At 36.3% G+C, this 21,898-nt stretch overlaps 1 protein-coding gene across 1 annotated transcript in view; it reads right to left on the bottom strand.

Annotated features, from left to right (window-relative positions):
• IGF2BP3 (insulin like growth factor 2 mRNA binding protein 3) overlaps positions 1-21,898 on the bottom strand; it is a 162,283-nt gene that overhangs the window by 129,413 nt on the left and 10,972 nt on the right. Inside the window, exon 2 of the mRNA XM_014521509.2 lies at positions 21,342-21,402. Within this exon, the coding sequence (XP_014376995.2) occupies positions 21,342-21,402 (61 nt within the window). The remainder of the gene's footprint in view (positions 1-21,341; positions 21,403-21,898) is intronic.

Here is a 21,898-nt window from a genome sequence, read left to right as displayed (position 1 = left end):
GGATATTCTTAATTGCACCACTGAAGGCATTCATTTTCTCTCTGAGTTGCTTTTAGAATATACTCCTCTCTCCTTACCTAGTTCCCACCCTCCCTTACCTCTACACCCAATTTTTATACCTTTAAATACTCTTTAAAACAAATCTGTCTCTTGCCAAAACATACTGCATCCATAAAAACTGAGTGTCCAAAGGGAACATTAATGTACAAACTTCTTACAATGGCTACATGATCTGTTAGTGAATGAAAGGGGCAATCAGGCTGACTCAAATAGAAGTTCTTATCAAAGAGTTTTGAAGATAAGTAGATGCCAACTAAAATAACAGTAGTACTTAATAGTGACCAATGTTATGAAACAGGCGGAAACATATTTGGTCATTTCTTCTGGCCATAAATTTGTAAAGGCAAGATTAAGAATTGTTTCTTTTTACTGGGGCAGAGAGAGGTAGTTAGCCATGATAGCCTGAGGAAGGCAGGGTAGAGATGCATCTTTATAGACTAAATTGGAGATGCTTAAGCTTTTGTGAGTCCAAGCTCACTTCATTAGACAGCATGTGATGAAGCCAACTCAAGCTCACAAAAGCTTAAACATCTCCAGTTTAGTTAGTCTATAAAAAGGTGCATCTCTACCCTGCCTTCTGCAGGCTATCATGGCTAACTGCCTCCCTCTGCCTCAGTAAAAAGAAACAATTAACAACAACTTAATCTTACCTTTACTAATTTATGAAACAAAACCTGGCAAGAACTTTGAGTGACTTCAACATAAAGGAATAATTTGAAGAAGTTTGTAACTTAAGGAAATATTCACAATTTCAGGTAACTATTATTTAAAGCTTTTCAGCTCTGTTCTGAAAAGCCTATATTTGTGCTACCATGTTATAACATCAAAACTTTCTGACAAAAAAAGCCAACATTTTGGGCTGATACATTACATATATTATATAATGTATTCTCATCTTTCATCTTCATTTTATGACATTCTAGGGAAAACACTGGCAATCTAAATGCTGTTCAGTGTGTTTCAAAGTGTAACAGTGTTTTGAACCCAAAAGCTTGCTTAATAATTGTTTTCCAACTATTTAAGTTGGTCTAATAAAAGAGATCAAATTCACCCAAGAAACCTTGTCTGTCAGTGTTAGTCTCGCACGTTTTTAGATTCCAATTAAAATCCATTAGAGTTCTATAGCAGGTAAATATACTGCAAGTGAATGGTAGTGACAACATATACGGCACGCCCATGACAAGTCTTAGTGGAGTTCAGGACAGGACAAACTAAGGAAGAGTCAAATACTTATTCTGAGCAGTGCAAAACTGGACAGCACGTGCACAATTTCTTATTGAGAAAAGGGGTTTGGATACACAGTGCCCTCTTCACATGTCACCTAGATAAACTCCCCACCTCACATTCTTCTTATTTCATTTCACCTCACAGCATATAAAAGATGGCTGTTTTTATGAACACATGACACGTCTCAATTTTCTACTTATTAGAGAGAAAAACTTGATGCAAGTTAAAGACTGGCCATAAAAACATTCATCACACATATCCCAGGAGTACCCCAAGTCTGAAATGGAGGAGGGGGAATCCAATGCCAAGATCCCCTACAATACTGGTGGCTATAAGTAAGGACAAAGGGAATGGAACTGAGACAGTCATAAAAAAGCTAATGTACCTCCGAATTCACCGCAATATTACGACATCTATTAATATTCTGTGAAACTGAAAGTGCACTTTAAATGAACATTGTGTTAAAAAAGAATGTTACAAATATATAAGCCATAATGGAAGGTTCATTTGAGCATCTGTCCTCCTAATACATCTCAAGCTAGTTTTTTTAATGCAGATTGGAAGAAGGCGAATAGAAAAGGGATCCAAAAAAGCCGATTCATATTACTATTGTATCATAATAATTGGAGATGGAACACATGCACAATACTCAGTGCCAACCCAAAAAGCGCTCGTGCCACCAAGAGACCACAGATGCTTTCTACTCCAACACAGAAAATGAAAGTCTCTTGAGATATTTTCTAGTTCTATTCCTATGCAGTGAAAAAGACATTTCTAAAAAAGCATGGAAGTCTCCATGGGAAAAAGCAGAAAGATGGCAACGTGTTATAATGCAATCTCTCGGAAGACCAAGAGATTATATTAACAGAAGCACAGAGGACAAAGTCTCAAACAGACTAGTACCCTGCAGAGTTTGTACTCAACATATCATACCTGCCACAACTCTTGTATGTTCTGACAACACCAGGTAGATTGTTGTCAATGAACTATTCCTGAATTGCTTTTTATCTGATACTATACCCACAGGAGAACCTTGGGAAAGTACACAACTCAACTAAATTTTCTCAGCAGAAATTACTCAAGTTATCCCAAACACATGTGAAAATTGTTTAAAAGATGCACAGAAAGTATCTCACAGCCCCCAGCTCTTCCTCCCCTACTTCAAGGAGGAAGAAAGAGAAAGTTTGGTTCCCAGATAGACTCCTAGCAGCAAGTTGTCAGGGTATCTAGTACCACTGACCCTTGCCTGGCCAAGATGGGGGGGGGGTAGTTGAAGAGATCTCTGTCAGATTGGCAGTGCAGCTGCCCCTGGGTTCTGCCCCCCTGCAGTATCACCATGACTGCTAAAGCATGAGCTCTGACAGTCATGGTGAGAAGCCCCAGAGGGGGATGTGGGGGACAGACACAAAGCAGCAGCAGCTCCCTATTGCATGCTAGCTGAAGAGCATACTGGGGACTGGAACATCTGTCTGCTCCGCTTCTTTCCACATTTTCCTAAAAGTGCAATTGAACACCCATCTAATACCATAACATTTTTTACAGACTCTCTTCAATGAAGGAATAGGCAAAGCATATTTTGCGACCCGCTAAGGAGAACCCTGAACTTTTTGTATTCTTCCAGACATTGTAAAGGTGGCAACATATTAAATGGATTTCTATTCATACTCCCACCCTTGTCCCCCCCCAGACACACACACACCTGCCTTAAACAATAATGTTTTTGGAATAAAGGGAATCAAGAATATCTCTGCATATCCCTCTGGATTAGATAAAATGTCAGTACTCTACTTATATACAGTACTTAAGTGTGTGACATTTGACCAAGGCAACAGCATGAAAGAAATTTCAGAGGTAAAATATATTTAAAAAAAAAAAAAAAAAGTTTGCAAAAACAGGAATACCAAAGTGTCTTCAACTTTTGTCCAAAAACTTAAATCTTTATATCTAGTTTTATAACTTCTAAACTTTGCTTTTACAGTGCACAATTGCATTAATAGCTTTTTAGAAAAAAAAATCCTTCTCAAAAAAATGAAAGGCTCCCCTCACCAAAGAACTAGTTTTGGAATTTTTTTAATTACGTGTTGTGCTCGAGCTATAACCACATCTATTCCATTTATTTACACGACCATGCAAAATATAATATACATATTAAAATTAGTGGCTTACGTGGGAAGAAATCTGCATAAAATCAGATATTTTAAAAGAAAATAATTTTCATATAGGAAAGAACTAACTACGTACATTTGAAAAGGTCAGAAGTGGTCAACTATCCTCTGAACATCTACAATTTTACTTCGACTCGACTGCAAAAGATTGAGCTTCATACATAAAAATAGAAGTAAACTGCCTTGATTTATAGATTCATAGATTCATAAATATTAGGGTCGGAAGGGACCTCAGCAGATCGTCGAGTCTGACCCCCTCCCCCGGGCAGGAAAGAGCGCTTTATGTAGTTAAGAACTCTATAAAGAATGGAAAGGCAATTCATTTCAGTGATGCTAGTATAGAATTGATAGATTATAACCCCCAGTGTTTAATACCAGTTAATTACCTGGAAAAGGACTTGGCAAAAACATGCCAACTAGTTTGTAAAATACAACTAAAAGTTGAGATATGTTTACTCTTCCATGCAGGCTTTCAGCCATTAATGTATTCAACTGGATTAGTCAGAAAAGGTGTCTTAAATGTAAGTCAAATATAATGGATTGGGCTTAAAATTGATTTTGAAGATTGCAGTAAAGATATACTTTAAGGCAGATATTAGCTGATTGTAGGGTTATTCATGTTACTCCCAAATATAAACAAATTAACAAAAACCACTGGGCTAACCATTCCCTAATTCTTCCCCACAACAGTTTTACAAGTCAATAGAATTATTCCTACTTATAACAGTGCAACAAAGGAAAGACATTAGGTCCTTTAGGAGATAAAAGTGCTCACTCTTCTCTTGGCATAACCCATATGAAGTCTTTAAATCAAAACAGCAACTAGCCTAATGCTACCAGTTTGCTTGTTTGTGCCAGTGATGGAGCAATAACAAATGTTACAGTTAAATTTTGTTTGCCAGAGAAATCAGGTGTTTCACTACAAAATTCAGATTTTTTGAAAGTCTGGAATAAAAGAGGAATTCAGATGTAAGCTTTTTAAAGCATCTAACTAGTGCAGCAAGTCATTTGACTAAAACTTAAAATAGGGAGCACTTACTCAATAAGTCTCCTCAAAATCTCAAAGAAAACCTTCACACTAATTCACTTACTCCTCATGAGCAAATCTCATAAATACTAAGCAGCCAAATTTCATTTTCACATCCCTTCATTAACAACAGAAGAATTATACTAAACTGCCTTTAAAAATGTACTTCTGGCCCTTGACTGAAATTTCTGCCTGGTAACTATGTTTAGGACCAACAAATGACTAATGAAGCTTTTACATTATTTCTAATACAAACCAAAGTCTTTTCTAATGTGAATTCATACAGAATACACTAAGGGAACTGCTCTATTTTAACTCATTCAACCCATCAACTTTCAAACACAAGAACCCAACTCAAGGGTTTATCTAGAGAAGCAAGGCAAGGGAACACGCTTCACATTCTTGGATTGTCACACATTAGCAATATTTGACTGAAGATTTCTCTACCAGGGTTATTTTCTTCCTCCAATCCATAATGAACAAGTTCAAACAAATTGTGGGAAAAGAAATAGCCTCTAAGTCCTTTGGGAAATACAGGTACACAACCACAACTTTATTTTACTTAGTTGGGTATCATATATGAACTACAACCTCTACTGCTCTTTTTCAGATTAATAGTGTTATTCAAGCAATTAGAGGCATAGTTTACAAGCCATGTGAGTAACAGCAGCCACATTTCCTCCCACCTCCTCTCAGTTTAAGAACAGGGTGTATCTTTATTCAGAAAAAAAAAAATTTAAGCTCTGACAAAGTAAAAACTCTCCTGAGAGCTCATGAAAACTCTCTTGAGCTCAAGAGATTTAAAAATTATGGTCAGATTCTAATCACAGGCACATACTTCATGATTCTCTTGTTCTCTTCCATATGAAACTCAACCACAACAGGTCTGGAGAGGTGCATGGGTGTAGTACTCAAGGCAAAAAAGCAGACTTTAATGCTATCACACTAGATGTTCCCCTTTTGCAAGGAGTTTCAACATATGACCAAATGTACACTGGGGTGAGAGGAATACAGTATTTAACTTTGCTTGCTTCTGCCTACCAGGACAGTTTTTTAAGGAGAAACCATAAAGTATAAGAATGAGTTGCATACAATACAGCTGCATTATTAGGTTTCAAACTACCAACCATGCTACTTAGTTTCATGGTTGGCTCTTATTAGATGAGATAAATTCTCCTGTGTGTAAAAGACCAAGACTCTCCCTTCCTTTTGTTTAGGCAGGCTAGGTTTTTGAGGGTAGGAGGTAGAGAATGCTCAAACCCTACAATATTTCTGATTAGCATATCTAAATTAAGTCACACAGGAGAGCCAAATCAACTAACAGAAGGAAGGCAATAGTTATTCTACACACACTAATAAGCTAAAATAGCTTTTCTGCTACCATTTCTTTTTTCAGAACTTTATGTTGACTGTTTTTCACACTTCTACTTAGACTAAAAGCTTATATTTATTATTTTTAAACTCTGTGTCCCCCATAAAAAAGATTTAAGGAAAAAGAAGAAAGCTCTAAACACATTGCACCTCTTATGCTCTTCTTTAAACCGCCAGTTGAAAAAGCAAATATTTTTCAAGACTTTTTTCACATTTAAATGCTACAGAGGATTTAAAAACCCAACAGCAAGTTTAATCATGCATCAGTGAAAGTGGTCTTTCATGCACCCTTATTTTTCAGCCACCAAGATTTCAGTGGGTGTGTAGATAGTATACCACAGCCCCTACCCTCAGCCACAATCCTTTAGAAAAGCTAGATTTATTAAAAGCTACTGTTTCTTCCTCTCCCCTCCCCCCATTCAGAGGGAGGAACCATATTCCTCAAACAATTGTACTGCTAACTAAGCTGATTTTGCTGAAGAATGTGTACCATTTTACAGCCTCTTTTCAGTTCTCCTATTCCAACCTAGTTCACGATTGGTACCCGGATCACAGTAAGCTGTCCTATCTACAGGCTACAGGAAAAAACAAAAACAATGCCTTTAAAAGCAAATGATGCAAATGTCTGCCTGTGCACCTTCTCAACTAAGTGAATTACTAAGTCTAATTACTATTGGGACAATGTTATTTTTTTCTAAAGGAGGGAAGAAACACAATCCAAAAGACAATTAAGGCCCTTCCTGCCCCCTCCTTTTCTTTTGGGGTTTTTTTTTTTTTTTTTTTTTTAAAGGTGCTTCCAGGTGCTACTGGTATTGAAACAGTCAACATTTCCATTACAAACCCTGTTTTCACAGATTTGTATCAGCTGTAAGCAGCAGCACCAAGCTGAAACTTACATTTAAAAAGTTCTTGTACTTTTACAAATGAAAAATCTAGCATGCATTAAGGCCATTTCCGGGCCAATACGGGCATTAATACTTCAAACAAACTAAAAAAACCCAACATGATACTTTGTTTCAAAGAGCAGCTGTTGAACACTTGTCTGAACACAAAGTCAATGAAATATTCAGAGAAGTTAGAAGAGATGGTGTGCCACCAGATTAAATTTAGTCTTTATAATAATTTTGTGATTCATCTTTCCCAGATTAGTCAGTACTAGCAGCAATGTTGACAGATAAACCTGATATTTTCCATATCACCACCTCCAAATACTTACTTTTTTTTAAATCACCTTACTGATTTAAACATTACATTTGTCATTTTGGTTTTCTTGCCTGGAACACCACATTTCCAAAGGTCTGCAATGAAAGAACTAGATTTCTATTTTAAAAGGGCTCTTAGAGCCTTGTGGTCATCTGACATCAGAAGCAAGGTTTTAATGTAAGTGTTACGCGTGGCTCAAAAAGGTGCAAGGTTGGTCACGTCACTTTTATTCTTACGTGATATAGTTGGAAGATTCCTGTTACACAGGCTCAATAGCATGGAACTGGATCAAGGTAGCCTTAATCATAATCTCCTTCACTACTACAAATTCACACTTCTTAAAGTTACAGACATTAATTATTAAAAAATGCAAGTTGAGAGCAGCTTGAGGTATGTTCCTGACTGCCCCTGCCAGAACGCAGGGAGCTTCCTTCCTCCCTCCTCCAAATCTGTTTTCCCTTTTAGAAAAATGATTTAAGTTTTCCCACATGCTCCCATGACAAACAGGAGAAATGAAGGTCCTGATCCTGGAACAACCTCTATACTAGCAGATCTATGGGGCCTACCTGAAGGCAGAGAGATATCCCCCCCCACCAAAAAAAAAAAAACCACCTGCAAAATTGAACTCCTAACTTAAAAAAGAGAATTCACATAGAAGTATAATTTTAAAACTGAAGTTAACGTACATAAAGAGTACAAAGACTGAACATGGCATTTAAAAATATATATATATAAATTAATTGCCCAAATTTACTTCAGATGCACAAGCAACATTCTGGAATTAAATAATAGAAGGAAGCCTAGTGCTTTTTGTTCTCAAGGGGTTTTTTTTCTAATCAAAGGAAAATATTGAAAGCACAATTTACAAAAGCCTACAGCTCTTTGAATACTGTTTAAGTACTTTCATGTAATATTTTAGGTTTTATCCAACTTTTAAACCACCTCTAGCAAATGGAAGATTTGGTCATTGATACTATGAAAGGAAGTGAATGAACACCTGTGCACACTATCATCTTCAATGAGACTTTTCTGTTTTATTACAACTTAATTTTTTGCTAAGTTTTACAAGCTGTGCATTTCAAGACATTATGCGTATGATTCAACATTTAAGCAATTTAAACTTAGGACTTCTCAAGTTTGCTTGTCAGAATTACATGTTACACTACCAAAATTCATATCTATTGTTTCAGGGACCATCACAAAATAGGAAAAAGAAAATGCTAAATACAATTCCTCCTTTCCACCTGTCACCCTATAAACCCCAGCAATCCCAAGATAAGGGAGGAAAGAGCAACAGCTGCTGTTGGATGTCCACAATTCTGAACAGGAGAAGTTTCATGAAATGTACAACCCTCCCCCCCTGCCCATCCTGAAACATCCAAGTCAGTCAAATATACAAAGCAGATATCCCATTAAAAGGAGAATTTAAAAGAGAGATTTATTCACACTTACCTAAATGGTACACAGTAGAACACACACTTATGAATAAAAGACCTACTGTAAATTATTTGCTACTTCTCAAAAATGAACAACTGATTAAATAAGACAAGACAATTTAATACAAGCACTTGTATATTTTGACAAATTTAGTCAAAGTATTTGTGATGCTTGAGTAAATTTTGGAACATATTTCATAGAAATGCTTACATCTTGATATCAACAAGAGGAAACAAGACCAGATTACTACACCCTTAACACTGCAGTTCAATTCAACACCATCAAATTGATTTTGGGGGATGGGAGAGATAAATAACTTAGATCATGTCAGATACAACACCTGTCTAATTCCCAAGCACCAACTAGAGTGTGAGCTTTTCTATTGTAATTTTTGTTTCTTAACATTGCTCTCCCAGGATTGCTATATGAAGACTGAACACAAAGAGGAGAAACAAAACTACTGAGGCTAAAATAATTAAACTGACCACAGAACATTGTGAAATTCTGACCTAACTGTTTCTTTCTTTAGTTATTGTAAATGCTACCAGAAAATGCTGTGTATCTGGTATGAGTACATTAAAACTAGTTGATCTGCATTTGCAGTGGGGTGACATCAGGGTGCAACAATATGGTTAGAGCAGTGCAATTTGTGTTTAGATAGTTTCCCAACCCATGTTCTTCTGAAGATTTAATTCAAAATGTTTACGTCATAGTAATTCCAAAATGGAATTTTAACTTAGGCCTTTAATTTTTGTATTTTACTTACATAAACTTTGTTTAGTGCCCACAGGCTTAAAACAGTCCTATATGCTAAAGGAATTATAAACATGTTAACTGATCATTTACATGAGACCTAATAAAAAGTCTCAAATAGGAGATTTTATTCTATTTGATGATACATATCACAGTGCAACTGAAATTCTGAAGTTCACAAAATTTAATCTCTGCAACACTTTATAATTATAATTACTTTTATGTTAGTTTTAAAGGTAGCATTCATAAAAGCAACTCATGTTACAGTACACCTGTAAGCATAGTGTGTGTGTGTGGGGTGGGGGGGGCCACGGTGTTCTTATCCAGTGTTTGGGAGGGGGGGTTAAAAAGTAACACCAAAATCCTATATTCAGCTATACACATCATCTCCCAAAGTTATTTATTACCTATTTTACTTTTATGTATTTGTCCTCAAAACCATAAAATTTTCACAGCCTTCAACAATGGTTAAAATCACAGTGTTCTTAGCATTATGATCACTGTAAATTTAGAACATACTATTAAATAATCAGATTACTATGCTCCTCATAGGAGTTATATCTGCATGTTCGATGCATCCTGGTGAAGATGAACATTTTCACTGATCTTTAGTTTAATTTATAGCATAACCATATTTGTTATGTTGGTACTAGTTAGCTTATAACTTATTATAAGGTTTCAAATGCATACCATTTTATTTGCTTATTGCTTACTAACCAAACTGGGCACACAAAGCATATTACTAACAACTATTCCACCCCATTTTAAAAACCACACCAGTACAGAATTAAAAATCTAGTCCATATGTGGCATGGAATTGTACCATTGCACACCAGTAACATTTCCTTTGGTCAATTACCCAACACGGTTTTACCCCATTATACTGGAGTTGCTCAAGTTAGATATTATTTGCCCAAGCAATAGGATAAAATAATTGTATCCTATCATTTCCCATAAAATAGAACCCTACATTGGTGTAGTGAGAAAAGCACAACAGTTTCGTAATTTTAAAAGTTAGCTACTGACCTTAACTTTAAATTGGTTATGACCTGCCATCAGGAATTCCTTGAAACACTGAAATAAAGCTATTAAGGACAAGAGAAAAAAACTAGATCAAGGCAAAGAAAAGTGTGATGTTAGAAACTATCAAACATTCAAGCATGAAATCATCACACTTCACTGTCCAATCTGTACACTGGTTTTCATTAAAAAAAAGCCTTCAACAAACAATTTCAGGAGTCCATTGGATACCAACTCATATTGAATACTAATCAAGACAGCAAGAATCAGATTAGAAACAACAGGCAGAACTAAAGCTATCATGAATCCCAAGACACAGAAATTGCTTCAAAGTGGTTTATCAAATAAAATAAATAGTTTGTGCACATTGCCCACAGAAGGCAGGGGAATTTCACAGCACTAGATGTTAGAGGGAACAAACAGGTCAGGTCATCTGTACAACCCCTTTAAACCAACCAAAGTTCTCCTTAACTGAACATTCATAAGAACTTTATCTTGCCCAATTCTAATTATTGATCCCAGTGGTTTTTGGAAAACTAGACTATAAGCCATTTCTTCATTAATAACTCTAAGACTACAAGGATGTGCTATGGTGACATGTCAAGTCACCATAGCACATCCTTCAATGACAGTATCTTTACATGCTCAACCTTCCTAAGGTACCACCCAAAGTGATTATAATAATGCAAGAAAAGTTAATAAGCAAAGCTCCTAGACAAACATATGACAACAAACATAATTTCAAGCTTGCCTTCATTAGCTAGACGGATGTCAAAGTAGCTCTGGTGTTTGTTTCAAATACCATTTTGAAAGAGCACTGCTGTGGAGCAGAATGCCAAGGTTAGCCACAAGTGGGATGATGGACTTCTAGTACCAATCATGCACTCACAAGCAGCATCCATGTTATAAATCACTGGATTTAATTCAGAACATGCTGTTATTACCATTGCTGCAATACATGAATAGCATAAACCAAATGATATGAACAGAGGCAGCAAAGAAAAACAATGTGAATTGGTTTAAGGATTTGTTAAAGACAATTTTTAACTCTAACAAGCTAACAGAAACACCTTGACATCTTTAACAGCCAACAGTTAAGTACCTGAAGGGGTGAGGCAGTTTCAGAAGATTTATCTTTATTATTACCTTAATTTGTTTTTGCCTAGGCTACTGTTTTGTTCAACTGTTTTGTGTTTTGAATTTAAAATGTACCCCTTTCAGCTATGTGGTATAATACAAGTAGTGATTCAGTTTTAATAGCAGTTTACTGTAAAAAAAAGATACAATAGCTATTTTGGTATTTCCATAGCAAAAAAACCCCAAAACCCCAAAAAACAAAAATAAAACCCAAAACAAAACAAATGGCTTTTTTGATAGACTATGCACAAGGATTTCTTATTTTGCTGTTGGGTAAACACTGCCCCCACACACAAAATAAGAAACAACCTAACTGAGGTTACTACATTGGAACTTTAAAATTTGCGCTAATGACTAAGGAAGCCTACTGCAGCTTAGCAAATTTGTTTTGATCAGTGAATGAACCAATAATAAAAAAACCTCAATTCTTATACTGTATTTATATCATTTTGGCAATCTTATTTTAGGGATTTTTAATTCACTAGTAAATGTTCTGATGCACATTTCAAAGAGCCAGTGTTAGCAATAAGACCTCTTTATAGCATTTTACTACTTAATCTTTGAAAAAACGGATTAAATTCCTCAGTGATTAAGAGAAACATCAATTTAAATAAACTGGAAATTATCTACATAAAATGCAATCACCTAACTGGTCTTATATGAATTATCAAATCAAATTCCATAACTTTTGCTTTGTTCTAGAACACCTCATCCCTTCATTTTAATTGCTAGTAAATTTATAAACCATGTATCCAGTTACATACTTTTCTAACAAGTTAATCTAATGAAGTAAGTCTGAATCTAGGCGTGTTTATTAAAATGTCCAACACAACAGAAAGACTACTGGTTCTACTATAAGTAGCCTAGGTTAAAAACTTCAGCACAGCTGGCTAAACAAATCAAATGCTAATCAAAAATGGCTTCCTTTGGTGCTACATTCTGAAATACTTAATAAAACATGCTTTAAATCAGGGACGATTAAATGTGACACATTGGATGGACCCAGTGCAGTGCTATGTCATTCCGCTTTCTAACAACAGGTATCTCTTAAGAATGGTAGCTTTTATTTCTTTTTTATCATACCATGTACCCAGGAAAGGTGGACAAACATTTTAAAAAAGAGAATAACCTGGAGTCTGCCATATCAAGCCCCGCAGGCTGGATAAGTGATGCAGAGTTGGCCCATGGGCCCAATCCAGAATGCAAGGCTCCTCGTAGGTTCGGAGATTTGGCAGCAGGATGAGCAATGGCAGCATTAATTGCCATGGCTCCTAGGCAATTAAAGACTGCCGGATTTCCATACCCATGGGTAACCCCACAAGCTGAAGGACATGGCACTGCATTGGGTCCATCTAGTGTGTCATATTTAATCATCCCTGATTTAAAGCACACTTTTTACCAAGAAGCAAGCCTCATCACCAAGATTCAACATAACCAATCATGTTACATATACTTCTGGTACTGAAACATTTTCAACAGTCCAATTTCAAAGCTAACAGCTCTCTCCCCACCCAACAATATTACATTTTCTACAAAGAAGACAATATGTGCATTGTGATCTTAACAAGATCCCCAAATTGGCTAGCTAGGATACACTGGATAAACTTAGATATTCTTTATAGAATCCTATTTTACATTAGCAAGAGACCACCACAAAAGTACTTTGCAGTTTCTCTTTCCTTGTTATGTCATCAAGCTAGACATCTGGAAGGCAACTTCAAAAGAGAAAAAAATATGATTCTAAGGACAGATTTCTGAAGTTTCCTTGCATCATTTCAGTCTCATAACCATTACTGCCATAACAGTTACCATGAAACAGTCACATAGTTAGAGAGACTTCTCTGAAAATTTGCTCTTCAGTCATTTCCACCAGAATTATCCCACAAATTAAGAGTAGTCATTCATATAACAAGTTTTGTAGTAATTTACATAACAAATTTTAAATATCGTAGTTTAAGTGACTGAAGAAATTGTCATCAAGCAAACTGATTAAAAAATGTTCCCTTTAAGGAATATCCCCATAATTTAGTCATCTGTTTTGAATTTCTCCTAAAAGGACTTGGAGGAAGGGGGAAGAGTGTGGGGTATGGGGAGTGAAATGTAAATTATGTATAACAACTAGCATGTTGGCTTAACATTTAAAAAGCCTTGAGAGCATGTGTACTAAATAATCCTAAATATTTGTAAGTTAACTGAAAATGAACTTAAATGTCTTTTTTTTCTTTTTGTTTTGTGTTTGAATTTCTTTTAAACTTAATGGAAGTCAGGTTACCCGAGCTAGGCCATTTGCACAGTTACTATTCCAAATTTTGGATGCCATTCTCCAAACCCGCACTTGATGAACACCCCCCAGCCCCTTCAAGAGGTCCTATGTATTTAAATCGAGTGAAAAAGATTTACATTACTAGGCCCCCAATGAGACTTACAGTAATCTCTTTAAAGTTTCCCCTTCTCTTAACCAGTCTTCTTCTTCTACTTATTCACAATAGGTTGGAATACCTTTCTTATACCATAAAAGCAGATTGTTAAAGTAAATCCAAATCCAGTTATTTTTAATGTCACACTCTAAACAGTGATTTAGGCCAACACTTTAGATATGTTTTGTGAACACAACTAAAACCAAGTTCACCACCTGTCCAAAGACTCTTACAGTGAAATCTCTTTATTTACCAAATGCTGTAAATGGAGGTTCATGCCAATGAGAGTTCCAGTTTGCACTGGAATATTTCCTCACTCCTGAGCTCTAGCTATATGTACAAACTCATTTCAATTTGAAAAGTAAGTTACCAACACAATAGAAATTACCTATTTCCAAAAATGGGAAAAAGGTTTTGGATACAAGGTAAACTTTCATATTTTAGGATAGTGTTCAGCTAAGCATGAAAAATTAATCTTTCAAAAATGAACACTCAGCTCCAATTCTATTCAAATGTATTACTATTAAAGAAAAGATACTTGAGTATTTTTAAAATTCTTCAGATATTTTAAGTATTTTAATCTTAAACTGCAATCTGTTTATGGTAATAAGAACTTTGTTAACAAAACATTTTATTTGAACTTTCTGTATATTAGCTTATTATATTACAGTTATTATGTAAAATATTGGTATATTGAAATGATCACAGCCGCTAAAAATTGTAAAATGGAAGCAGGCATCTTTGCCCTCCTCCCATTTGAAGTTTGGCCATAGGAACATGTTCCTTTCAGTATTTAACTTCCTATCCGAAAAAGTTGGAACTAATCTTTGGGTAAAGCCATAAATTAAGAAAATGACTTCATGAAAACATACAAATTCTTCCTCAATAGAGCCCCGCTATAAGTGTTAGCAGCAATTGCTCTTTATTTTGATCTATTAAATATAGTCATAAAACAGCTTTACAAAAAAAGCCATTTTAGTTGATTATGTCCCAATATTCCTTAAATAAAGAAGTGACATCTAACAAGAGTTTCTATGCCAACAGAAAGGGAGATATACAAGATTCTTAACTAAGGCTACATAGCAGATAAATTACCTTGTTTTCTGGGTTTCAGACCTCTCTCATCATGATTTGAACAGGAAACTAGTTTACCAAAGTGACAATAGTATAGCAGCATGCTAGTGTCAGTTTATACTTGTTTCTATTTTAATAGAATTCCCCTGTAAAGAGGATGTTCATCATAATTTGTTGCCAGTAAAATATTATAGGTGTAAAAACCTGGTAATGTACAATAATTTATTATTATGTAGGCAGAGATCTACAAATGCTACAATGTAAAGGAATTGGGACAGAGAAGCCTAAAGCACTAATAGGGTAAATAACAACAGCAAAAAAAAAAAAAAAAAAAAAAGGTGCAAGTAAAGGATTTTAACTTTTCAAAAGTGAAATCAAAGTATATACTCAAGGAGTATTCAGAAGCCAATTGGGTCACATCAGTAGATGCGGTGGAGAGAAGTAATATCTACCCCTGAAGTGACACTAAATGGGCAGGTGGATGGCAATTGGTGAATTACTACAATTGCAAGGCCAGCTCACCACAGTCACCAGTATCAAAACTCGTGACATTCTATTACAAACCAAAGCTCCTTTACAAAACTGTGTTTAGAGAGCCAAAAGACAGCTCATACAAAAAAACCTTCAGGCTGGAAGGCCAGATAGGGCAAGAGCAAGGGGGGAGGGACACAGGGAATTACTAGCAGACCCTTGAACTCAGGTTTATTCATAACTTCCTAAATATTCCAGCTAACAGATCCAGTTCCCCCCCTCCCCAAAAAAATCAAAAAACAATGTTTTGAAATTTTCAGACCAGTTTGCAAACAGCAAACTAGTCAAATTTAACCAGACATCACTTTAGACATATTTGGCATCTTAAAAAAAAGACTGGCAAATAGGTAGGCAAATAGATTTTTATGCCAACAAATCTAGACAGCACAAAATATAAGGAATATATTGACTTTTTTTGGAAATTATGATTTGCTTGAATAAGATTTACATTTACTCTGCATTTTTTCTCTCTATGCCTCCTCTAGAAAAGTGAGAAGCCACTTTCCTGATTTATGCTTCATGACATCTAATAATATGTACCAAATTTCAATTATTTATTTTCTATTTTTAGAATGCTCAATCCATGATCTGAGGGCTCATACAATAAGAACAAGCCATGAAACAACAATAATCTACTGCACCCATCCTACAATTGTTGTCCAAGAAGGAATCATGACAATACAATCTCTAACCAATATTCATACGCTACCTTATCAAAAGCCCAAGAAAGTGGGAAGGGAAGCTCTCAACATTTGATTTTGGACCACTGACGGGAGCAAGTTTCAGAGGTGAGTATGCACACCAAAGATACTCGGCCACCAGCCCCCACACTTTTAAACTAGATTTATATGCTTTTATTTTTTTTAATTACGAGAGGCAGATCAGAGAGAAAAAAAAGAGCTTTCTAAATGAAGTCAGAAACCCATTAGGGCATGTCAAAAGCAACATAAAACCTTGACCTAGAAGCTAACTGGAAGCCAAGGAATAATCCAAAGTACTGGAATAGTGTGGTCTCTATGAAAAGTATCATTTAAGAAGTAGGTTACTGCATGCTACAACAAATGTCAAACTTCTGAAACATCTCAAGCAATACCTTCATGTGTAAACCATTGCTACACCTTTCAGGTGTTCCAATTGCATATGGGGGGGGCGGAATCCAATTAACCATTTCCTGACCATATTTTTAGTCCTTTTATTACAATTACTTAAAATTATGAAAATTTGCCATTGCCTGAACAGAATTTAGGGTCTACTTCCTGAAGGAGAATATATTGGGATTTTTAGTCTAAAAAGTAATTTAATATGAGAGAAATGAATCAGAGTTATTTTAAAAGGCCGCTATAAAAGAGACTTGCTGTGAAAAAGATGCATGCTAAGCAACTTGTATCTTCTCAAATCAAGTCTCCACCAACTCCGCAAACCATAATTCCTACCCACTATAACAACTTGCTGCATGCACAGGTAGCCATAACAACTGGCCAGATTGAGGTTTTCCACCATTCCTATTAATAAACTTGCATAGAGTTTTCTGTTCCTATCTGAATAAAACCTGACAGAGAAGCAGGACTGCTAGGCAGAACTTTTGACTCCTAATTCTTGCAACAGATTCTCACTCAAGTATGAGCCATATTACATATTCAGTCACAAAGAGAGCATGAATATGTCCATAAAAATAGCAATGGTCTGTACTTCAATTTTACACATTTAGGTATGAGTTTACTAACATCTGCCTATTTTTCCCTTACTTTAGAGGCCCATGCTATTTCAAAACAAAATCCAGAGTACTGTCATTAACTAAAAATCTGACTGCTTAGATTACTTAGCCACCATGGGGAGCTCACACAAGCATTTTAGACAATAAGCCATTTCTCCCCAGATCCCAGACACACATATCCTATTTGTATTAAAATTAACCTAGGTATACAAGTTTTAATGCGTAACCAACAGCTTGAAATTAATTTGCATATCACTAACCAGGGGGTCTTTTTTCCACCTAAAGAAAAATTTCTCTCTCTTTCAAAACCAAACTTTACCTGAACCTCAACCAATTAAAAAACGTAGGTCCCTGTAATAAATTTATTAAGGAACAAAATGCTCCGTTAAAAAGCATTCTGGCCTACCCACAATACTTTATTACTCCCCCACCCACAAAAAGAGAGGCCACACATACACACATCACTCAAAGAAGGAATTTGCTGCACCTATTTTGAAATATGAAGCAAGGCAGTCAGAGGTAGGACAGTGCCTTGCCTCCCAACTAAAACATCCTTCACAGTTAACCAGAACTCAGGTATTACACATTTCAACCTCCTAAAAAGGGAATCAGAGCAAGTTTTCTATGAAGTAAAGCAGATTTTAATTTTAGGTGAAGAAAAGTCTATTTAATTTACAAGGACCAATCTTTAAGGGCTGGCTCAACATGCCACCCCAGGTGGCTAGTGTCAGCACTACCCTCCCCCACCACTAAGCTAAACTGCCCATCACACAACAAGTGACATCAGTGCTGTTTGAATAATCAGATTGCAGCATGTACATTGCCCTAGTAGATACCAGCTGCTCTTGGATCACAGTAAGAGACTACCTAAAGAGTTCATCTGTAAAACATAACATGCAGATGTATTTATCACTCCTTACTGCATTTTTGTGCCTCAGAATAGAATGAATATGAAGCGGTGATCATGACTAACAACACTGCATTCTTTTCAGAAGTATAATTAGCATTCAAAATTTTTACAATGCCTTCTCCAAGTTTTGAATTAAGTGACCTAAACCTCTAAATATTGCAATAGCCTTCCACAATTCATGAAGGTCTGAATGCAGAAATTCTACATTCCTTTCACATGCTCTTGAGATTTCAGAAGTCAGTCAAGAACCAACTTTTGGCTTATTAACTAGTTTGTACCTCCCCCCAAACAGTTCTCCAAAACATGAACTAGGCCTCCCTCTTTCAATTTGTAGTCACATGTCTTTTAATGCTTCAAGGATTGTCCTACAGCACCATCCTCTCACAGCAGGTATAAAGGTATTTTTTGCAGATGTGGGTGTGCCCACATCATATCCAAACCTCCCAACAAGGGTTGGAATGCAGTGACTCCTGGCCTAAGAATTTCATTTTGAATAACAAATCAAGCTCAGTTTACAATGATTGGTTTTCTGGACTCAATTCAGTTTTATAGCAGCCCTAAGTAACCACACTTTTTCACCCTCCCTACAACATAAGGATACAGAGGACCCCCACCCTTAATACATGGCCTCATTATCTGGGGATGAAGGGGGTAAAAGACTATATAAGAAAACTGTTTGTAAACATTAATATGCATATCCTGTTAAAAATGTATTTTTTTAAACTGGATTAATAAATTGAGTAGGAACTCCCCAGGCAGCAATGTGGGAGGTCAATCCAGTATGATGAATAATTTTGAAGTACTACACACATACTTCATAAGAACAGCAGCAAAAGTTATCTCAACTGACCAAACCTGTTAATTGTACACTTCTGCTAAAAGAAAGGCTTGACCAATACCCACGTAATTTTCTTTCCTGTGACATTCAGCTAAGAAAACCAAATCACACCACACCAGCAAGCTGGGCTCCATGGAAAACTGAATCTAGACTTTCTACATACCAACAAATTAGGTGGGCCTCTAATCACCACACAGAAGACTCCCCACAGAAATCTCATTACTAGCTCTATTTGCCATCAGCCTTTTAAATACATCAGGTTTTTTTTTAAAGGCATATTCCAAACACACAAAAATAAGTATCTTTCCAAGTTAGTTAACTGTTTCAACATTTGAAGCCTTTACTTTTTACAAGATAGCTAGTCGCTCTGGATATATAACCAGTAAGCAATGAGTGAAGGGAGGGGACATCCTAAATTGCTGAGTTGGCATAAGGGAAGTTCTGCACACTTTTGAAAGGAAAGCAACTTTTAACATAGAAGTTACTGAATTAATTTTCAACGGGCTTCTATCATGGATGGTACTTAAAAAAATACTGAATTTCTAAAATTTCAAACAGGTCCCACCTGAACTATTCCAAAAACATTCTTAACCACATTGCACTGATGAGAGATATTTATTAAATATGGCTTACAGATTAAACAATACCGGGGGTTTACTAACTAATTATTTGGAAAAATGCAAATATAATTAAACATTGTAACCATGCAACATCTCTCAAAATGTTAACGTTAAGTTCAGCATAACATTCCCTCCAGAGGACTACAGACATAAAATAAAGTATATTTTTAATAGGGTCAGCCCATAAAAATATGAGAACACACTATACCCACATGAGGAACATGTTTTTATTCTCCCGCTGAACTCTATAAGAACAGGAAAACCATACATTTGAACACTATACAATGATATAGAAAAGATTTTCTAAACTATAATAATGTTTACTTTGGGAGCACAAAATCAATTTGTTTACAGTACTGTAAACATCAGTACACTTAATTATGTGCAGAGATTAATAAATGTCTGTTTACAATTTAATTGCCAGATTAAACTATAAAGACTGGAATGCAATTTTGAAACTGATCAATCCTTACATGTGCACTGCATTTTGATTTAAATCTAACAATATTTTAACCATACATAATACTTAAATCATTATATAGTGAAAGAGCTGAATGTATCCTATTGTAAACTGAAGTTTAAACATGTCCTGCATGACAAACAATAAAGGCTACATACATGTTACTCTCCAAAGGAAAAAAAATGTCAAACTAAAAGGACTATTATGGCATACACACACATCTAAAAGACTTTGTTTCCTGCTAGCATTAGATCAACACAGTCCCACCACCATACTTTCTGAAGTTTCCCTTCAATGCTGAATAAAGATTTAACTTTTAAATTTTCAAAATCCCACGATTAGATTTCCAACAATAAAGCAACTAGTACTTGCATCTTTTTAAATCAACTGATTAAAAAGATAGTATTTTCTAAATAAATGTGTACTTGTCAGACATGCCTTTTTAAGTGAAATAATTTAATCTCAGAAGTATGCCTGTCTGCGTAATGGAGGTCAGGAGCAAACACGTGGAAAGTTTGATCTATTTTAGTATTACTCTCTAGAAACCTGGAGACCACTACAATCTAAACAATTATGAAAGAGGCAGATTGAACTGCTATAGCCACTATAAAAGTGGTCCACTGATTTGCATTAAGTCTGAGTGTTGCTCCTTCACATTAGGCCCACGAAATTTCAAACTATTGAGCCCTGAAGCAATCATTTTGAAAAAAAAGAATTGTAAACACATGTAAAGGATGCATATATCCTGGCTTCCCTGGGGAGACGCCAGTTTCCTCCTCGTGTCTGTAGATGCCAGATCAAAACGTAACCACAAAAAAAAAATCCCTTCTTAAATACAGATGAAGCTGATGCTACACAAGTAGCAAATACTGTGCATTCCAACATGGCAGAATCAAAGATTTGATACCAGCATATTTACAAGATGCTTTTTCTTGTTGGGAGCAAAGCTCATGTGCTGTCCGTTATATGATTCAAAACATCCCATTCCATTTACTGCTAAGCCCAACATTTAACTCTTCTCAGGGGCTTTACATTTAAAAATGGTAAAAATTGTTTCATTTGATCACAACCCCCTCTTTCACAAAAAGCTTGCATTTTACTGCAGGCCAGTTAAAGAAGAGGCCCTGATTCTTACAATGTTCTTGATAGTAGAATGCTTTGGGGTTTGTCTGGTTTGGGGTTTTTTGGGAGAGGTGAGGGGCGGTACAACATGCATGCACATGTTTAAGCAAGCAGTTCATTTATCCACAAGGCAGGCAAACACAAACCCAAGATTTTTTTGTGTTTGTTTTACACTGGGGGGATGGGGTTGGGTTTTTTTGCTCTGGTAGGCTAAGTGAGACCAAAAAGAAAAAAAGAAAAGAAACAAGAAATTACCGTTGTCTCTTAGGGACTGAATGTTCAACTTCTATGAGTTTCCCATGCAGTTCCACTTTACCTGCAAAGGCAACAAAAGAAAATGGATTTCAGTGGGCCATTGGGGGTGGAGGGTCTTCCCCTTCCCCACCTCCTCCTAAACTGAATCGGTGGCATGAGAAGATACCACAGGAAATCGAGAGTGCAACATGTTAGCTCATTCACGAACAACTCCTGGAAGCAGCAAGCAGCAGCATGGTGGCAAGCTACAACCTACCGCAAGCTGGAAGGATGGACTTTTAAAGGGTTCCTGGAGCAAGAGCCTTGCCCGGAGAGAAATGGAAGAGGCTGCTTGAGAGGGGGGTGCCGGGAGTGGGGGCCAGCCCTTTCTCAAAGGGATGTGAAAAAGGTTTGTGTGCCCATGTGTACGTGTGTGACACACACCCCCCGAGGGACACACACAGCTCCCTCTGAAGAGAGGTTGAGGCCACTGGGGCTGAGGGAGAGGGAACAGGAGCGACTGGCAGCGGTGCAGGGGGGGGTGAAGCCGCTCGCTCCCCGCTCCGCCTCGCCTGCCC

This window comes from Alligator sinensis, unplaced genomic scaffold (genome assembly GCF_000455745.1).
Source record: "Alligator sinensis unplaced genomic scaffold, ASM45574v1 scaffold978_1, whole genome shotgun sequence".
Lineage (NCBI taxonomy): Eukaryota > Metazoa > Chordata > Crocodylia > Alligatoridae > Alligator > Alligator sinensis.
This window is presented reverse-complemented; position numbering and strand designations above follow the sequence as displayed.